Here is a 20,577-nt window from a genome sequence, read left to right on the forward strand (position 1 = left end):
GATAACATAAGCGATAGGTTAATCGTGTCGCTTTGAAAGCTTTAGCAGTTATGATCGAATCGTCGATGACCAAAGAGCAGACATTAATTAGTCAGATGATTAACAATGCGATTGTATATCCAGATCGACTACTTGGCGATGACATTGCCATAACTAGCTAAACGGACATAGAGACGTGTGCGCATTATGACATTGGAATCTCCTACATGGAATTATAAAGCCAACGATTTCGAATCGTTCCATCATCCATTAGAAAGCAGACATGATGGATTGGAACGAAATCTATTACGTGATCATAGTTAGAAATTTCAAATTAAAATCAAAGCTTCACGAAGAAAATAAAATTTATTCTTTTTTCTTTTTTTTTGCTTACTTTTTTTCTTTCTCTTTAATATTTTCAAAGCTATTAAATGAAAAAGAAAACGTTACGTAATAATGGACGATAAAGTAAAGAAATGTAAAATAGTTTTTATATTAAATAAAAAAACATGTATATATATATCTAATTTTTTTTATTTCAAATTAAATTTAATTAAATTTAATTTCTTCGCGAAATGACATCTCGATTAGCGTAGATTGGCGATTATTAATAGATTTTCTATTCCTATTATTTTAAATAAAGAAGATAAAATTTACACATTTCCGATAGAAATTTAAATGATTTCATTATATAGTTATGTCCTTATTACGAAAGAATAGAAAAAAATTCAAATGTAAAAATTATTAACAATATTCGATTTTATTATATCGATGTTGTTGCATTATTTAAATAAACAATAGAATAAATTACGCTTGAAAACGATCTTTTTTTCAAGTTTCTACGATTTTTCATTTCGAACATAACGTCTTCGAAAAATTTTCATTCATAATTTTTATAATACAGCTGTTCGTAGTAATATAGTAGTAGTAGTAGTAGTAGTAGTAGTAATAGTAATAGTAGTAGAAGTAATTTGATCAGCTAAGGTGCGTAAATTCTTAGAATTTACGCATTTAGGTCAATGTGTCATTGATCTAATTCAAATGAAATTATTGGTCAACGTAAACGTCTTCCATTTATATGGGAATATCTCCGAAATTAAAAATCGTAAAGACTTGAAGAAGATATCATTTTAAAAGATAATATTTTCTCTATTTGTTTAAATGATTAACAATTTATATTGTGAACAATTTTTCTAAACGTAAATCCTTACGAACTCAAATTTATTTTATTTTATTTCCTAAAAAGACAAATCAGTTTTCGACTGATCTATAAAATTGTTAATTAATAAATAAATTAGTTTTGTATCGTAGAAACAAATTTTTTGAGTATTATTGTAAGCGCAAAAAAAAAAGAACGACGAGCAACCTTAAATAGTTTAAATATAAAGGATGTCATTTTAATAATTAACAATATTGTAATATTACAATTTTATATTTTACATGTTAAAAAGAAAAAAGAATATTTCTCGTTATATTTTAATGCGAATAAAAAAAAAAAAGAAAAAATACCGTCTGATCCGGATCTACTTGGATTTTTGAAATTATAAAAAAAAAAAGAAGAAAAAGAAAGGAGCAATAAAAAAAAAATAGCGACAAAATTTAAAGATAGAGAGACAAAAAATAGGGGAAGAAAAGAGCACTGTAAAATGTCAACGGCAGCCGGGAAAAAAATTAATTTCTTTGTCGATATGCCGCCTCGAATATCGATGCTCACATGCGTGTCCTTCTAACCCCTTTCTCTCACGTCCCCCCTCCAACCACCTCCATCAAAAGCCACCCCGCAAAATTGCCACCTCCCCCCCCCATCTGTGCTCATCCTGGCTTCTCGTTGTGTTTTTACTCTTGAAACCGCAAACTGAAATATAAAACAACTTCGTTTGTAGAATAATAATAAAAGGAAAAAAAAGTGTTTCACCTCGCTTTTCATGAATTTCTTTCTCTCTCTTTCTCTCTCTCTCTCTCTCTCTCTCTCTCTCTCTCTCTCTCTCTCATTTATTTTCCCTCCAATTTTTTTTTCTTTGTAGATACTTTTTTCTTTTCTTTTTTAATTTATGCAGTTCTTTTACGAAATAGAAATTCATTTCTAGCAATTCTAAACGACGGATTAGGTCAAAATAAATAAATAAATATTTCCCACTGACTTCTCTAATCACTCCTTTTTTATTGTTAATAATAATTCTTCTCATTTTTTCTTTATTTTATTTTTTCCTTTCAGGATCTTTGAGATCCTTTTTTTCTCAGATCTAAAGAAAAAATTTAATTATCACGATTTTGATACAATAAAATTGTTTATGTTCGCTTTTTGATATTAATCAATCGTCGAAACGAATTTTCTATTTTTTTCTTCTTTCCTTTTTTTTTATCTTATTCTTGATAATTAAGATGAAATTTTTCTTTTTTTCATTTCCAATGATCATGAAATTAAAACAGTAAGAAATGTCCGTCCAATTGACATTTAAAAATGACATAATTTTTAATAAAAAGAATCTCGCAAGAAATTTTGCGTTAAAAAGTTGATATCTTCCGGATAAAATTTATATAAAACAAGAAAAAAACAAAAACAAAAAGAGAAAAAAGAAAGAAAGAAAAAAGTTGATAATAATTTATGTTTAATTAAATTTTATCTAAAATTTCGTCCCATCATATATTTTAACAATGACTTGTAAAAGTATTTGTAGATTACGATGTTACGAGAATGTAGGACGAAGATGATAATAATAAAAAAAAAAAAGAGGAAAGAAAGAAGAAAATAATCATAATAGTAACAATAATAATAAAAATAAAGGGGAAAGAGAGGAAGAAAAAATGAGCCATGAACCTAACCAATATAATTTCGATTTAACGGGGGCGTAGGTCGGGCTCGCCTAACCGCATTACGATGATATTCTCCATACGGCTTTCTCTCACTTCCCACGTTCGCTAGACATAAATCACACGAGATTCGATCTGACGGTTAATTTCCGTCGAAGGAACGCGTCTACGGCGTGCCTACGTGAAAAACTGAAAATAAGAGAAAAATAAAGAGAGAGAGAGAGAGAGAGAGAGAGAGAGAGAGAGAGAGAGAGAGAGAGAAAAGAAACGAGAAAGAGAGAAAGATATCAGAAATAGACTATTTTTCATAAGAAACTTTAATTGGATTGAAGTCTCGTTAGTTGTACGATTCCTATTTCACGCTTACGTTAGTTAGATGCTTTGATCAAAATCATAAATATTAAAGAAAGTTCACGTTAATGCGAACACTTTCTTTTTCTCTCTCTCTTTTTCTTTTTTTTTCTTTTCTTTTTCCTTTTCTCTTTGCATTAATTTGCAGAAGTAAAAAAAAAAAAAGATTAATGTTTTGACGTCGATGCAACACATTTGGAATTTCGTTTTTTATGAATATAAAGAAAACAAGAAAGGAGAAGAAAAAAGTCGAAGATCAATATATGTATCTACATTCGAAAGGTTCGAATTAATTTTTGATACGCAATAAAGAGAGATGATGTTAGCTGTTAACGTGAAAATTTCTTGCTTCATTGATTTTGAAAGAAAGATTCGTTTTTATGAGGGGGTTGGGGGTGCACGAAAAAAAATACAGAAGTCAATTTATATGCAAGACATTAGAATTATGATTTTTATGACGGTGAAGAGAAGGGGGAGGGGATATGGGGATATAAAAAAGGAATATGTAAAAAAACCATTGAATAAGTATTTTCAACTTGTATGTTAGTAAATTCTTTCTCTTCTCTTTTTATCTCTTTTTTTCTTTTTTTCTTTTTTTTTTTTGTTTTTTTTACGATTTTACTTTTATAAAATCGAATAAATTTCATACATGCAGAGACGTGTATCGATTTCACGAAACGATATTGACAATGCATTCGATCTTCATTTTATTTTTCTCGTTGAAATGATATACAGATCATTGCCATCCGAGAATAAGGGGGTAATTGAGTAAAATTGGAAGAGGCGTTAAGAAAATGGGTATCGTCCTTCTGCTTGGAAAGTGACTGAATATTTGAATAGGTCCTCGCTTCGCTTGATATACCCTCAAGGATTTTTAGATGATATCCGAAAGATATGAGACTCTAAGGGTGAGATGTGTGAGAGAGAGAAAAGGATATATATATATATATATATATATATATATATAGAGAGAGAGAGAGAGAGAGAGAGAGAGAGAATAATAGGAGAGTATATCCAAAAATTATATTTTGGATACTATAGGGTATCCGAAAATTATCTATACAGCTTCATCATTTTTAATGAAATTCAAGATGTCATATATACTGAATGATTAAATAAGAATATTAATAATAATCTATCATTTTCAAAAAGATTCTTTTATATTTTAAAGTAACAATTTTACAAACATTCGTGTATATATATATATATATATGTGTGTACATATAATTAGTGATTTGTATAACATTGTGTTTATATTTAAATGCTACTATGTATGTATATTTTAACAATTCCACGTCAATTCGTTTAATAAGGGCTGTGATTCTTATTTTTAAATGTCTGTCCATGTTTGTCCATATCTGTCAATCGATTATTGTATACAATATTTTTGACTAATCCCCGATATATAGATATCAGAGATTGTAACGTTGGGATATTCAGATGGTTATTTAATTACATTTTAGAAATGTATTTATTGTTCAGAGATTTGCGAATATGTTCAAGGCTTTAAAAAATGTTGCTTTTATACAGGAGAGATGAAAAAAAAATGTAATAAATTTTTTCGCGTTAAACCACACAACGGGGAAATTTTTTACACTTGTTGATTTATATATTATCAAGAAGATAGAAGTTGTATAAATAAATTTTGGACACCTCGTATACATGTACATACGTATGTACAAACACGCATGTATGTGTATATATCTGTCTGTATCTCTCTCTCTCTCTCTCTCTCTCTCTCTCTCTCTCTCTCTCTCTCTCTCTCTCTCTCTCTCTCTCTTTCTCTCTTTCTTTCGTATAAACAATTATTCTCTTAACTGTTAATATTTATTTTTTCTAACCTCTTTCTTTCTATTTTTGTTTTTTCAGTTACGAAATTGGCTCCAGCTAAAGTTACACCGGTCGAGGAGATACAACCGAAAGAGGATACCATCGATTCGATTATAAAGTGAGTATAATATTACGTTTAATAAAATTTTTGTTAGTTTTATCAGTTCGGCATTATTTCGAACGAGGTCAGAGTGATAAAAGTGAAATATTATATAGCTTAGTTAAATTGTAAAGTTCAGTTAAATTGTAATTGTAAAGTTAAATATGATATCGTTATAATGCTATACACATTTATATACACACCCAATCATTTTATATAATATTTATTTATATTTATATATATATATATTAAATAATTATTATTATTAAAATAATATATAATATATATTTGCACATTATATAGATAGATAGAATTTTTCGATATATTTAAAATATTTAATATATGGGGTATATATTGATTCTATGAGATTTAAAATGAATAACTAAAGGAATAAGAAAAATTTTCTTAGAGAAGAAAAAAATGAAAGAAATAAATAATGATATCTCAAATCTTTATCGTGTAGTAATCAATTGGTGCAACAAGTTCTTGAGCACGATAAAATATTAAACGATATTTAATTTTACAATAGATCTTCTTCAAGGATCTTGTTATATTTTACAATAAGAGCAATCTCAGCAATCTATGTTAATGGAATTGCTTAATAAAGTTAATTCACGATGAGCAAACCAAATTTCTTTATTCTCTCTCTCTCTCTCTCTCTCTCTCTCTCACTCACTCACTCATTCACTCACTCATTCACTCACTCTCTTTATCCATCTGCACGTCTATCTATCTTATCTGATCTGATCTTTATCTTTTCTTTTGCACTGATACGAAGCTTGTTCGTAAAATAAGAAACAAAAAAGAACAAGAAAGGAGAGAAAAAAGATTTAAAAGAAAAAAAAATGAATAATTGAGTTATCATGCTTCGTTGTGTCGGAATGATATTGAATATACGAATGAGAGAGAAAGAAAAAAAAAAGAACGAGAGAAAGAGAGAAAAAAAGAAAGAGAGAGAGAGAGAGAGTTCGAAGATTAATGAACTTTCCGGTCTCACGTCGTTCGTTCCTCTTTCTCCTTATTTTCCGGAAATGAAAATTTAAAGTTTGAAAATTTTTCAGACGTGCTACAACCATACCGACTACGTTCGTAAAAATCAATTCTTCCTAAATGAAATAGTACCTACATGTACATACATATGCTCCATGCTGTCTAAACATAATGTTAGAGAAATAAGAAAAAAAAAAAAAAAAACAAAAAGAGAGAAAACGTTTAAGCGATTTAAGATATTTAAATGATATTGAATCATTATTAAATCATGATTCATGTTTATAATAAAATATCTTTATTATGCAATATAAGTGATGCAATCCTGAAGAAATCTATAAAGCATAATTATTTATACTGATCAAAATATTCATATATAAAATATATGAATATTATATATAACCGTTTGATTTTGAAAGTGGAATAAGTCCATTTTATGAAGAAAATTGTTAAAGCTAATGCTTATTACAAATTAACATAAAATTTCTTTTTTTTTTTTTTTTTTTTTTTTATAAAAAAGAAAAGAAAACTGTGGACGCCGCCTTTTCAAAATCGACGGCTCATATATCGATCATTTCTATTTAAAAAAATTTTTAACAATTGTTCAATAAAAATATTACTAATCAAATGAATAAAAGTAAATAACGGAGTATCATTTTGGAAATTTGTTTAAAACTTCTTAGTGAAATTTGTTTCCTTTTCTTTTTTTTTAATAATATTTTTGTAATTGAATGAATTAGAAAATATAAAACTGTAACTGAATGATAAAAGTAAGAAGATTAATTTGTTGCAAAAACTGAATAAATCCTTTTCTCCTTTATTTTTTTTATTTTTATTTCTATTTTCTTTTTGTTTTTTTTCTTTTTCATATTTATTCAATTTTTTATTCATTTATTTACTCTTTTTTTTATTTTTCTTATTTCAATATGTATGTTTATTATCATGTAAAATTAATCAATACAAAAATTAATAAAATATTATTAAATATTTCCGTGGTTTAATTGATTTCAGTAAAGAAACATTTCAAACGACAAAAGTTGTTATATTTTAAAGAGGAAAATATGTAGTAATATTTTTTACATCCGTTTCGTATAAAAAGTGTTTCTTTTTCTTTTCAACAACAATCGATATATTATACTTAACAAAAGTGAAACAATATTTAAAACTTAACTAAAGTTGGTTAACGAGCATCTAAAGTGTATCAATTTATCGATATTCCAAACGTGTTATGACACTTTTGAAGTTTAACGATATTTGTTAAAATATACGATTAAAACGACAAGTACGGTTTACGATATTGTTACGGTAATTAAAGTATTGGAAAAAAAAAGAGTAAAAAAGAAAAAGAAAAAGAAAGAAATCAAAGCGAACGAAAAAATTCATCGGGTTCGAGATCGTTCGAAATCGATCTTCTTGTAAGTTAATTTCTTTTTTCTTCTACTTTTTTTCGTTGTCTTTTTATTTATTTTTTATTTTTATTTTTATTCTTTTGTACACACGACCAAATAAATTGGAAAAAATTGATTGTTACAACAGAAAGCCGGAAACAGGAAGTAAAACGAGCAGCGGTGAAGAATGTAGAGTTTGCCGGAAGTCCTTTGGACCAGAAGAAGCTTCGAGGACTTGCTGCGAATGTCTACAAAAAGTTTGCGAGGATTGTGCCTCGTACTCGACGACAACGAATTCAGACGATCAGGTAAATGTTCTTGATGATTATTTATCGTTTCGCTTGATGACTATTGATTCTCATCTTGAAATATAGTATAACTTTTCATTTTGAAGTAAGAGAGAGAGAGAGAGAGAGAGAGAAAGAGAATAGCATAAAAAAGAAAAAAATAGAAAGAAAATTAATTACTATAAAAAATAAATAAAAATATTGCATAAAAAATCGAAATTGAAATTCAACAAAAAAATTGTTTACATGTGAACTTAATTAATTATCAAATTTACGTGAATAATTATTTGTAAATAAGTGATACTTCTTTTTACTTTTCTTTTTACTTTTCTTTTTTCTTCTTTCTTAATTAATATCAATTTTAATGTTAATAATTAAAAAGTACAGTGATAATTTTTCGTAGATAATTAATTTTAATCGTACATATATAATTACGTTTACGATTAATTTTTAATTCATTTTAATAACGTACATACATATTTATGTGGATAAAAATCAATTAAATATCTGCCTTCTTAATTAAATTCAATCATATGTGTATAATTGAAAATTTGAAAAAATTTGATGAAAATCTTTTGATAATTAATTTCAATCATATGTAGAAAATTAATTGGAGATCAATGACGATTATTGTTGATAATTAATTTTAATTGTATTATGTAAATAGATATCGATCACAAATTTCTTTGTTTAATTAATATTAACTGTATATGGATCATAATTAAAAAGTGAAAAGTTCTATGATAATTTTTTTGTAATTTAATTAGTATTGTAGATTTGCAATTAAAAAATAACCTGTTAAGAATATATCGTTAATTAATAAATTAATTAACTTAGTAATCAATTAAATAATTAAATAATAAATATATATATATATATATATATATATATATATATATAAATTTCTCGACTTTAATATATACCACCTTATAGGACATATAGGTGGTATATCTTTTTTTTTATTTTCTACTTTTTTCGTATTTTTTATAACACCTATATTCATATGCATATACATACACACATATACACATATAAATTCATCGAATTTTATATACACTCTAGTCTTATAAACATAATATTTTTATGATAATATATATATATATATATATATATATATATATATATATATACACTCATATATATACACATATAATATATATATATATAAATTTAAAAAAATTATAAATATTTATATATATATATATAAATTCTAATTATATACACATATATATAGATATAATATATAGATATAAATTTGTGAACTTTTACGTACTATTGTAGTCGTCTTGGAGATGCAGCGTTTGTCGTCGAAAATTAGCCTCGAGGGACCAGCCAATCGTGACACAAGAGTCAACAGATTCTCTTCTTGAAGTGCCGATTCTCGAAGCATTGCAAAGAAGACATAGCGATGCAAGACTCGGTTGTCAAAGTGGTAGTCAACTAGGTGGTTTTGGAAGTGTTTTGGCACCACCAAAGGGCATAGAAATTCGAAGACACTCTGACGTATCACCTGCCAGCTTGAAGGAACTCGAAAAGGTATTAGAAACATCATTATTATAATTAAATTTTTAAATTTGATTTAGAACGATAAAACAAAAATTGAAAATGAAATAAAAATATAAACGGGGAAGATCATAATATGGTTTTCTACTCTCTACGTTAATTCACTAAAAATATACGTATGATTAATTTAAATGCCTGCCTCGTTTGGTACATTGATTTTAATATTGTTTTAAATACCCATTTAATTTATTTATTAAGGATTTATAAAAATATTATTTTTTTTAATAGTAATGAAGATCTATCGAATTCGAGCCACGTTTAACGCATTAATTTAAATGTAAATTTAATATAGCTTTTCACTAAATCCATTTATTGGAAATTATAAAAGAGTTATATTCGATCAGTAATGGAACAGAAAATGTAGATACATTTAACAATATATTGATTTCAATCTCAATTAAAATATCTATTTATATATATATATATATAGATTATATGATAGATAAAATAAGATTATATATATATTATTTATTACAACTTGCAGTACATTTACTTGATATAAATTATAAAAAATTAAAATATATAATACTCACGCTTAATGATTAATTAATTATTAATCAATAAATTAAATTATTCGTTATAATTACTTATTAGAAAAAAGAACAGAATCAATAGTAATTTTTATCAATAATGAAAATCCCAATGCAAAAGATCTAATTTAAAACATTAATATGAATATTGTTAATAATATTCATATAATATTGTTAATAATTTTCACACATCCATAAAATGGATTCAATTATATATTATATACCTCTTGAAACCATATTCTGTATCTTCCATTATCCGTTAACCCCGAGCAATAATCCAGCCAGCAGGAACGAAAATTAGTATCGTTGTAATTAACATGTGACCCAAGAGAAATGTCGTTTCTCAATGTGTTTCGCTTTGTGTAAGCTAATGGCTTCGTTTCATGGTGTTCAGCTGTTAACAACGGAGGATGATGGCTTTTATTGCTTTATTCATAGCTTCTTGCCTTCACACGGACATATATCCATATATATATGAGGTTTAAGCAACTTATTGCGCAAACATATATATATCTACAATTTACATCTACATACGTACATATATACATACATACGTATATACATATAAGATGTGATCAAAACGTGTGCGACATTTTTGTTTATTTGAGAAATTACGTAGTCATTTATTCTTCTAAATTAAAATTTTTAAAAGTTAAAACTAATCCCCCATTGTATATAATATTCATTGGGTACAATTCACTCAAGAATTTTTATTATGAATGTAATATCTTCGATGATTTTTAAAATATTGTTCTTTCATTCATGCTTTATTTTTTTTTATTTGTAATATTTAATCTAATTTGAGTGAGAATAAAAGTAAGAGAGAAAGAGAGAGAGAGGGAGAGAGAGAGAGAATGAGAGAGAATGAAATAGAGTATAAAAAAATGAAAGAGAGAGAGAGAGAATGAGAGAGTATAAAAAAGTGAGAAAAAGAGAAAGAGAGAATGAGTGAATGTGAAAGATAGTGAAAGAGTGTAAAAGAGAATGAAAGAGAGTAAAAGAGAGAGTAAGGTACAGAGTGACAGAATAAAAGGCTGTGAAAGAGAGTTTTAGAGAAAGAAAGAGAGAGAGAGAGAGAGAGAGAGAGAGAGAGAGAGAGAGAGAGTATGATTGAGACGAGTGATTGTAATTTGACGTATATTTTTTTGCAAGAATCACATATGGCCTTTGTTTTGTTTCGATCGACATTGGAACACTTAATCTTATTTTAAATAAAAAATTTTAATGAGATATTTAAATCGCATCTAAACAAATTGATCATAAAATCCAATCAATTCGAGCAATATCGTAGGATAAAAAAATAATTGACGTATAGAGATGTTAGATATATGATTATATCGTCCTCCAAAAAAAAAAAGAAGATTGTGAGAAAGAGGAAAAATAAAAATTATTTTCATCGAATATTTTTGTTGTCGAAGATTTAATAATAGAATACGGACATTTTTTGATATCACACCTTGTAACTATGTTATCACACATATCGTATTATGTATACACACGTGCAGTACATACATGTACATGCATAGATAAATAGTTAAATAAGAGATAGCACGGCTTTGTTTTTCAATGTTTTCAAAAAGATTCGATAATACAGATTACGATATATGTAGATATTAAAACAATAGAACAAAACATAGCACAAAGTAAAAATACACGTTGAATCTCTTTTTTTCCTTTCCGGGAGGGAAAAAAATAATGAAGAAAAGAAAAAGAAAAAAATAAGAAAAGAGGAGGAAGCAGATAATAGACAGAAAATTTTTTTTTGTTAACAGAAACTTTCCGATTTGTGAGATAAAAATTCTAGCAAGCTTCTTTATCAATTTTTTTTTCTTTTTTTTTTTTTCTATCGACGAAGCATCTCTCTCTCTCTCTCTCTCTCTCTCTCTCTCTCTCTCTCTCTCTCTCTCTCTTTTATCGTTTGTAATGCTACCTATCATTTCTCATCGAATATTTATATATGTACATACGTCGTTACTTATATACATGCATACGTAGAAATATATTCGTATAGATTGTTCGCGCAAACTACAATATCGATGAAGCTGTGCGTGCTATTAAAAAAAAAAAAAAAAAAAAAAACGAACAGAAAATGGGGAAAGACAGAAAAAAAGAAACAATATTCGAACGGTGAAAAATACTTCGTGGATTAAACAAAAAGAATGGAATAGTCTATCGATCGAATTCGTAGTTACATTGAAAGATTTTTATAAAATATTTTTATATATCGTAATTTTTATTACTATTATTACTATTATTATTATTACTAATATTATTATCATTATTATTATCATTATTATTATCATTATTATTATCATTATTATCATCATTATTATCATTATTATTATCATTATCATTATTATTATCATTATTATTATCATTATTATCATCATTATTATCATCATTATTATCATCATTATTATCATCATTATTATTATCATTATCATCATTATCATTATCATCATCATCATCATCATCATCATCATCATCATCATCATCATCATCATCATCATCATCATCATCATCATCATCATTATTATTATTATTATTATTATTATTATTATTATTATTATTATTATTATTATTATTATTATTATTATACAGGATAGACTGAATATTACTAATTGATTTTAAACCTTAAATCGTGAACCTTTTTTTAGGCTCGTAGCTTAATTAGTCTTGTAATTTCATAATTTGAAAAGATAAAAATATAAAAAAAATAAAAAAAAAGAAATAAAATGGCCTAAGGAGTCTCTCGATAAAGGGTAATCGATATTTATTAAAATCACCTAGAAACTTTTGAACTGCGTCCTTTATAATGATTTAAAAAAAACTAAATTATTTTCTATTACCGTTCTTCTTATATTACTATGAACATAATTATTATTATAGATCAGATTTTCTGATTAAATTGAAACTTAGTTATTTATAAAAACTTCCAATGTCTTAAATAAAAAATAAAAGTAATTTTTTTGTTCTATTTTAATTGACATTGTTATTGATATTATAATTAATTTAGTTGTCATAATATCGAGCGTTGGAAAATTTAACGTTACCTATCGAAATATTCTTTTATGTTTTGTTCGAATGATAAAAAATAAACCGCATATTTTTAATCGACTTTTCGTTGTGATAAAATCGTACGAAACACTCAGTTGGAAATAATCGAAAAAAAATTTCGCAAATATAAAAAATACTGCACATGGATTGATATTTTCGATGTTTTTTATGAATAAATATTTGTTTTCTATGATAACAAATAAAGAAATAAAAAACAAGAGAGAGAGGGAAGGAGAAAGAGAGAGAGAAAAGAAAGAAAGAAAGAAAGTGATAACATGGTAATATAAACAAAAAAATATATTCAGAAAAAAAGGTTCGATGAAAAAAATAGTAAAAATTTGTAATTTTATTAAATTTCGTGGTGCTATTAAATTTTATGAAAATTTAATAAACAAATATTTTCAGTGAATAAATTAATAAATAGATATGTTAAAAAATAAATTTGTAAATAAATGAATAAATAGATATTTTCATCATTAATAATAAATAAATTAATAAATAGACATTTTCATAATTAATAATAAATAAATTAATAAATAAATATTTTCATTATTAATAATACGTTTTTAATATTTATCGACGAGATTTAATTAATAAACAATTACGAAGGTAGTATAACAATATAAAAATATCAAAGATGATAATTTAAAAAAAAAAAATCCTTTTGACATTACCAAAGATATTGTATTAAAAAATATAAAAAAAGTGTCAATAACGTACATGACAATGACATTTAAAAAAAATATATATATACACATAACGTTACAAAAAATGTTAATGATGATGATAAAACGATGATTATAAAAACTATTATATTATACTAACGTCAATAGCAATGACATTATAAGGGATATGCATAACAATGTCATATATTAGAATCAAAAAAAAAAAAGAAAAGTATTATATTACGAAAATATTAATGACAATGACATGCATGTATAAAAAAATATTATATTAACAAAATGTCAATGACAATGCCGTAAGAAAAGAAAGAACACCATAACAAAAAAAAACAACACCATAAAAAAAGAAAGAAAGAAAGAAAGAAGGAAAAAAAATACTCACGATCGGTAAATACTAATCTATTTGAAAAACACATGTTACATATTGTATATGGCATATATTAGGCTTTTGAATGTTATCGAAGTGCATAACAAGCGTAAACACAAGATCATAATGTGTACATATCTCAATCATGGAATACATACGACAATATAACATCAGCTTGTTGAATCGAATTCTATAACACGCATACACCCATGCAATCAACCACCCAATCACTCACCCGTCCAAGCACGTACACACACGCACGCGCACACTTACATACACATAGACAGAAAGAGACAACGCATATCTTCATCATAAATGTGTGCAATGGTGTAGTCAGCCTCGAGCTCTAATCGTCGTATCGTAATGTTGTAGTTTCGAAAGGTTGCAGGGGAGCGCCGAGACGAACTCAAATGGGAAAGAGATCTCGATCGTAAGAGTAAATCTAGAGGTGGATCACCGGACCGTCATCAAGCGGATAGAGGAAGAGGAACGAGTCCTCAGAGGGTCGTCAAGAGTTCTCAACCTACAGGTAAAAATTTAATTTATAAATCCTTCTGGATATATCGCGAACTTTATTGAAATACTGATTAAACCAAAAATGTTTCTATACAATTTTTAGACTCGATGGAACCATTTCTTTCGAGACTTCTTTTTTTCTTTTTTAGCTTCTCTCTTTAAAAGACATGTAAATTTTATCAACCATACTCAATTCATTTCGACTCAAGATAACGATGTTATTTTTTTGTTTTTGTAATGTTACTTATGATCATACGATGTTATCAGAGCTTCCTAATTCTTTCTCCCTTTTTTTTTCTTTTTTTTTAAATATCAATTTCATCGTGGTTGATTTTTTTCTTTTTTTCGGAATTATTTCTATTTCCAATTTGTTTGAAAATATAATTATTTGATTTGAATAAAAAGCAAGGTTTGTAAAAATTTCATTTTATCGTTCGATATTCTTTTAAAAATTAATTATGGATTTCGTAGCTTTACAATCTAAAAAAGAAAAAGAGAGAGAAAGTTAAGCCAAAACGATTGATGAAATTGATTTTTTAAATAACTTAGCAACTTTTGACCTACCAATAGACTTTTCAATTCAAATGATATTTAAAAAATAATAATTTTAATAGTTTTTATTGTTAATATATTTGTAACACTATTATTACAGGGAATAATGAAAATGATGAAAATTTTTTGTCTACATACAATTATCTTTATTTGATAATAATTCGATTCGATAAAATAATATTATTTGACTGTTTTTTAGAAAGAAAAAAAGAAGAAAGAAAAGAAAAAGATAAAAAAAAACAAGAAATTCTTTTGTGTAATTAATTCTTCTTTTTATTTTTTATTTTTTATTTTTTAATACCATAATTTGATTTTAAAAATAATTTTAATTAATATAATAATATTCTTTTTAACAAATAATAAAAACAAACATTTTTCAATTATTTTTATTCAATGATTCATTATTATTCTTATAGAAATAATATTAATTTTTCCAATGATATAACGTTCTCGTATGGCAATCGTAAAATTTGTTTTATAAAAGAGAAAAAAAATTTATTCTTCGGATCAAAGTTGATTAAAATGATAAGTCATTTTTTCTATTTTAATTTTTTCAAGAAAAAAAAACCCCATTTTTTGTCTTAAATATTTTTTCTAGAAAAAAAACAAAAAAAACAAATAAAAAGAAAAAAAAAAGAATAAGAAAGTAAGTACTTCTTTATTTTTTTTTTTCTTTTCTTTATAAATAAATTGAAATACATTGAAGAGCGTTAATTAATCTTTTCCAAAGTAGAATCGGAAATGGCGGGTTCGGGTGACATAGACGATGAGGAAGAACGTAGACGACGTGCCCGTCGTAGTGGTAGTTCAGTCCGTCGTAAATCTTTTGTGACAAGACAGAGATCTTACGACGACGAGATCAAACCAGCTGGGACAATGGCCGGAAGTACGAGTCAGTCTCCGCATCCGGATACCGGCCTTGGACTTCCGGCACACTTGCCAAGACGTGCTTCGGCCTACGACGTTTACACGCCACCCGGAAGTACCGGCTTGAACGCAAACGCCATTGCTTCAGCTCAACAAAGGGTCTCCATTTCGGCTCAAGGTACCATTTTATTGATTATGTGATGTTATTTATGGTCATGCGATATTATTAGAGCTTCCTAATTATTTTTCCTTCTTTTTTTTTTTTTATGTAAAAAAAAATCATACTTTCGTCATAGTTAAGTTCTTCTTCTTTGGGATTTATTTCCATTGTCAATTTGTTGAAAGATATAATTATTTTTACTTGAATGAAAAAAAAGAGAAAAAAGAAAGAAAAAGGATTTCTAAAAATTACATTTTATCATTCAATATTATTTTACATTAATTTTGTGTTGTAATAATTTAATGATAAATTTTATCCTAGTTTATAATTATTTTATTATTTAATTGTATTACTTTACATTAATTTATATTATAATAATGTACATGTATATGTGAAAGTTAAATATATATATATATGAGCCGTTTATTTTGAAAGTGGCCTAACTCCATTTATCTTCAAATCGAGATATTTAAGGGTTTGCGTTTCAATGAATTTAAAAATATACGTATAGGATACTAATGAGTCATACTACTTAAGTGTATCTAAGGGTGTTAAATTTATAGTTCCTATTAAAATAGTGGCAATTATTAAGTGAATAATATGCGTTTTCTTATCAAGAATGGAGTTAGGCCACTTTCAAAATAAATAGCTCATATATATATATATATATATATATATATATATATATATATATATATATAATTTTCATGATCACTAATTAATAATTAATTTTATTTTTTTTTCTCATATAATTTAATTTATAACTTCTTTTTATTACCCATAAGTTTACGTTATTATAATAATATGATATAAGATAGTCAATATACGAATTAAATTAGATTACTTTTTTTATGACGAATTTGTTTTTGTTTTATTTATTAAACGATCAATTAATTTATTTTTATCCTTCGTGTCATTTGAATCATTTGTTGATTAGGTGCTCGTGAACCAGAAGATAGGCCAATGACACGCAGGGCATCATTTCGCACGGTGAAACCAATCTTACCATATGAGGTTGGTCCTGAAGAAGAGAAGATCATTAACATGGATCCGACTCCGGTTACTGTGGTCCAACAAACAGTAACACAATCGCCCGTTTTGGTACCTGACGAGGAAAGACGTTCCAGGCGAAGGGGATCACAATTGTGAGAATATAGAAATTTTCTAAATTTTAATTAGAATACTTTTTTTGTCTTTTACCTGTTTGCATCTTCGAGTCTCTATTTATTAATCTTAACGATAATTAATAATTTTTATTTTTTAATTTCAATCATAAATGAAACCTCAAAAACTGCAGATATCTTTTAAATTCTAAATTTTTATTAGAAAAAAAGAATATATATATATATTAATTATCAAAATCCTTTTCTTTAGATTGAATCTTGTACTATAGAAATCTACATGTTAGACTATGAATATAAAAATGATAAAATGAAAAATTTAAGGTAACACGAGACTAGATTCTATAATATCCAATAAATCTGACCTTTCATACACGCACTCACACGCACACACACACACATACACATATGTGCGTATTTATTTTATAAAAGAAAGATAAAATGTCTTTCTAGACCAGACTTAAACGCGATAAGGGCACTAACATCAGCTCCAGGATCAGTCAAAGCCGCACAACCAGCTGCCGTCAGCAGAGTCACAGCAGAAGAACGTGACTTACCTAGACAAGGTAGTCTCGTTGATGGGGAGGGCATTAAGATCGTTATTCATGACGTCGACAGTGATCTAGGTACGTTACAATAGCGACTTAATATAATATCTAACAGTTCATAATTTTTATCGTTGACGAAATTTTATAATCGATTAATTTTAATTATTAATTAATAATTTTTTTTTTTATCAAATAAAATTCATTATAAGATTTTTTTATACGATTAAAACTTCGTCAAATAATTATATTGTACGAATCGTACAAAAAATTTTAATTCATTCGATAAGATTCATGGAATAATTATTATTAATTATTAATTAGTAATCGTAAAAATATTTATAATTTTGATCAGATCATATTCATTATTGCAATATTATTTATTCATAATCAATTAATAATGAATTATTAAATTTGTAATTGTTATCGGATAAAATATCGGATAAAATTATTATAAGATTTTATAATTAATTAATATGAAATAGGAATTATTTATGGGAGATAAAATTAAAAGTAAAAGTAAAACGTTAAAGTGAAATAAAATTAAATAAAATTTTAAACAATATTTCCTTTAATTAAAGCTCACTGATCCAATTGATTAGAGAGATTATCTATCCCGTGGGGAGAAAAAAAAAGTAATAAAAAAGAAAAGAATGCAATTTGTTAAAAAATAAGCAACGTCAGGTAACACGAAGTTAACTTTATTGAGCGAACATGGCGTCGCACGTATATCGGATGGAATCGACGGTATGTCCAAAATCGCCTTTACGCTAGATCAAGCAGAAATCGTCTGTTGTAAAGAAAAAATCCAAATCTATCGATACTCTTCTCTACGATCTCTTCTCTTCATGTTCTCTCTTCTATCATTCGTGCTGTGGACATTTTAGTCTTTCCTTTCATTTTCACGGTCGATGAATTCCGTTTATTAAATGCGAATTTTCTTTTTTTTTTTTTCTAAATACTACCTATAAATATTACGAACAATTGCATAATGTATGTTAATCATTGAAAAATTTTAGTCATAATGAAAAATTAGAAAAGAAATTATTTTTATCGTTTTGTATTAAATCAAATTTAAATCATTTTGTCGTGATCGAGCAAAAATTTGAAGGAAAGAAGAAAAAAGAGAAACAAGAAACAAAAAAAAATTAGATTGCGTTTAAAAATTAAAAAATTCCATTTAAAATCATCTAAACGTCCCTGTTCATAATTTTTTAATCAATAATGAAATTGTCAAGCCAATAATGAAATGTAAATTGTGAGCTAAATAAAAAATCAAAAGAAGAGAAAAAAAAAGAAAAATTATTCATTTTATATCAGGTGAACAAATTTTTATTAAGCCATTGTCATATAATCAATATTTCATATTTGTCTGACCGATCGATCGATCAATCAATAAAACATAAACAAAAGACAAAATTCGTGAAAATTAGATTATATTTAAAACCAAATAAATAACACACACAGATACATCTGCATTTGAAATCAGTCAAACACATCTTTCGTCTGAAAAAAAAAAGAAAGAAAAGAAAAAAAAACATAAAGGAAGTGTAAATACGAACGTTAGAAGGACCAATAAAAACATTTATACTTACCTAAATGAAAAAAAAAAAAAAAAAAAAAAAACACCCTAACGTATAAATTCTTATTTTACAGTACCACGATTGAACTCAAATAGAAGAGTGAAGCTGAGGAGAGACCCGGTCATGGACAAAGGACACAGAAGTGAGTATATACATAAACACATATATATATACACAAGAGTTCGTCCTCTCTCTCTGTCTCTCTCTATCTCTACGACAAAATTTAATTACTCTCGCACAATCATTGAGAGAGCAGAGCAGAGCAGAACAGAGCAAAGAAAGAAAGAAAGAAAGAAAGAAAGAAAGAAAGAAAGAAAGTAAGCTTTAGCGTAGGATGAAAGAAAAACTAATCGGATAAAAAGAAAATCTTCCCTGGGTAATATCGGAAATGGTGCCGTATAAAGAATACCCATTTTCCACTTCCGAAACTCCACAATTTCCAACGAGCATTCGTCTCGTATTCGCCTTTTGTTAGATTCGTTTGGATAAAAAAAAAAAAAGAAAAAAAAAGAAAAAGGAAAAAAAAAATAAAAATCATGAGTAAGGGGCAAAAAGGAAGAGAGAGAAAGAAGACCGAGAGAGAGAGAGAGAGAGAAAGAAAGAGAGAGAGAAAGAAATAAAAGAAAAAGATAGAGAGAGAACGAGAGAGAGAGAGAGAGTAGTGCCGCAACATTGGTTGTACAAGGAGAGAGAAAAAGAAAAAGATAGAGCTAAAAGTGAGAGCAGTGTCGCAACATTGGTTGTACGAAGAATGAGAGAGAGAGAGAGAGAGAGAGAGAAATAGAAAAAAAATGAGAAAAAGAAGGAGAACGTGGCTGAATGCGCAGTGAATAATAAACGTCAGTCGCACGCCTACACTCCAACTCCTATTACCACCGCAACCCACCACCATCCCCACACATACTACTAATGGATGTACGCACGCACGCACGCACGCGAGCATCTATTGAGAACACATTGAGAGTCACTTTACAACACTACTACCTTACCTCCAACAATCTGCCCTTACTGTTAAGGGTAGGTCTTCTCTTCCAGTAAGAGCGTTCTTGTGTTGTACAGTGTTTTAAACTAAATTCGTTAGTACTCGCGAGACCATGTTAGTTCGGTACATTTCCTTTACCACGTTGATATTATGGGGGTTACTTAGAAAAACGAATACAAAACAAAAGAAAATACCACCAACAACAACAAAAACAACAACGACAACAAAGGAGCTAAAAAAAAAAATTCTCATCGAAATTTAAATATTGTCGCTTTTTCTCTACTTTATATCTTTGTCTCTTTTTTTTTCTACAATCAA

The 20,577-nt window shown here is 26.9% G+C and overlaps 1 protein-coding gene across 13 annotated transcripts in view; it reads left to right on the forward strand.

Annotated features, from left to right (window-relative positions):
- The window catches only part of LOC124425827 (regulating synaptic membrane exocytosis protein 1), a 156,039-nt gene that overhangs the window by 98,008 nt on the left and 37,454 nt on the right, over window positions 1-20,577 (forward strand). For 11 of the 13 annotated variants that reach the window (XM_046966780.1, XM_046966788.1, XM_046966789.1 and 8 more), the window contains 8 exons: window positions 5,011-5,089; window positions 7,595-7,754; window positions 9,015-9,269; window positions 14,306-14,462; window positions 15,732-16,046; window positions 16,966-17,173; window positions 17,603-17,775; window positions 19,351-19,419. In XM_046966780.1, the coding sequence (XP_046822736.1) occupies window positions 5,011-5,089; window positions 7,595-7,754; window positions 9,015-9,269; window positions 14,306-14,462; window positions 15,732-16,046; window positions 16,966-17,173; window positions 17,603-17,775; window positions 19,351-19,419 (1,416 nt within the window). The remainder of the gene's footprint in view (window positions 1-5,010; window positions 5,090-7,594; window positions 7,755-9,014; window positions 9,270-14,305; window positions 14,463-15,731; window positions 16,047-16,965; window positions 17,174-17,602; window positions 17,776-19,350; window positions 19,420-20,577) is intronic. The other 2 variants (XM_046966785.1, XM_046966786.1) reach the window with 2 other exon arrangements.

The sequence above is a fragment of the Vespa crabro genome, chromosome 7 (genome assembly GCF_910589235.1).
Source record: "Vespa crabro chromosome 7, iyVesCrab1.2, whole genome shotgun sequence".
Classification (NCBI taxonomy): Eukaryota; Metazoa; Arthropoda; class Insecta; order Hymenoptera; family Vespidae; genus Vespa; species Vespa crabro.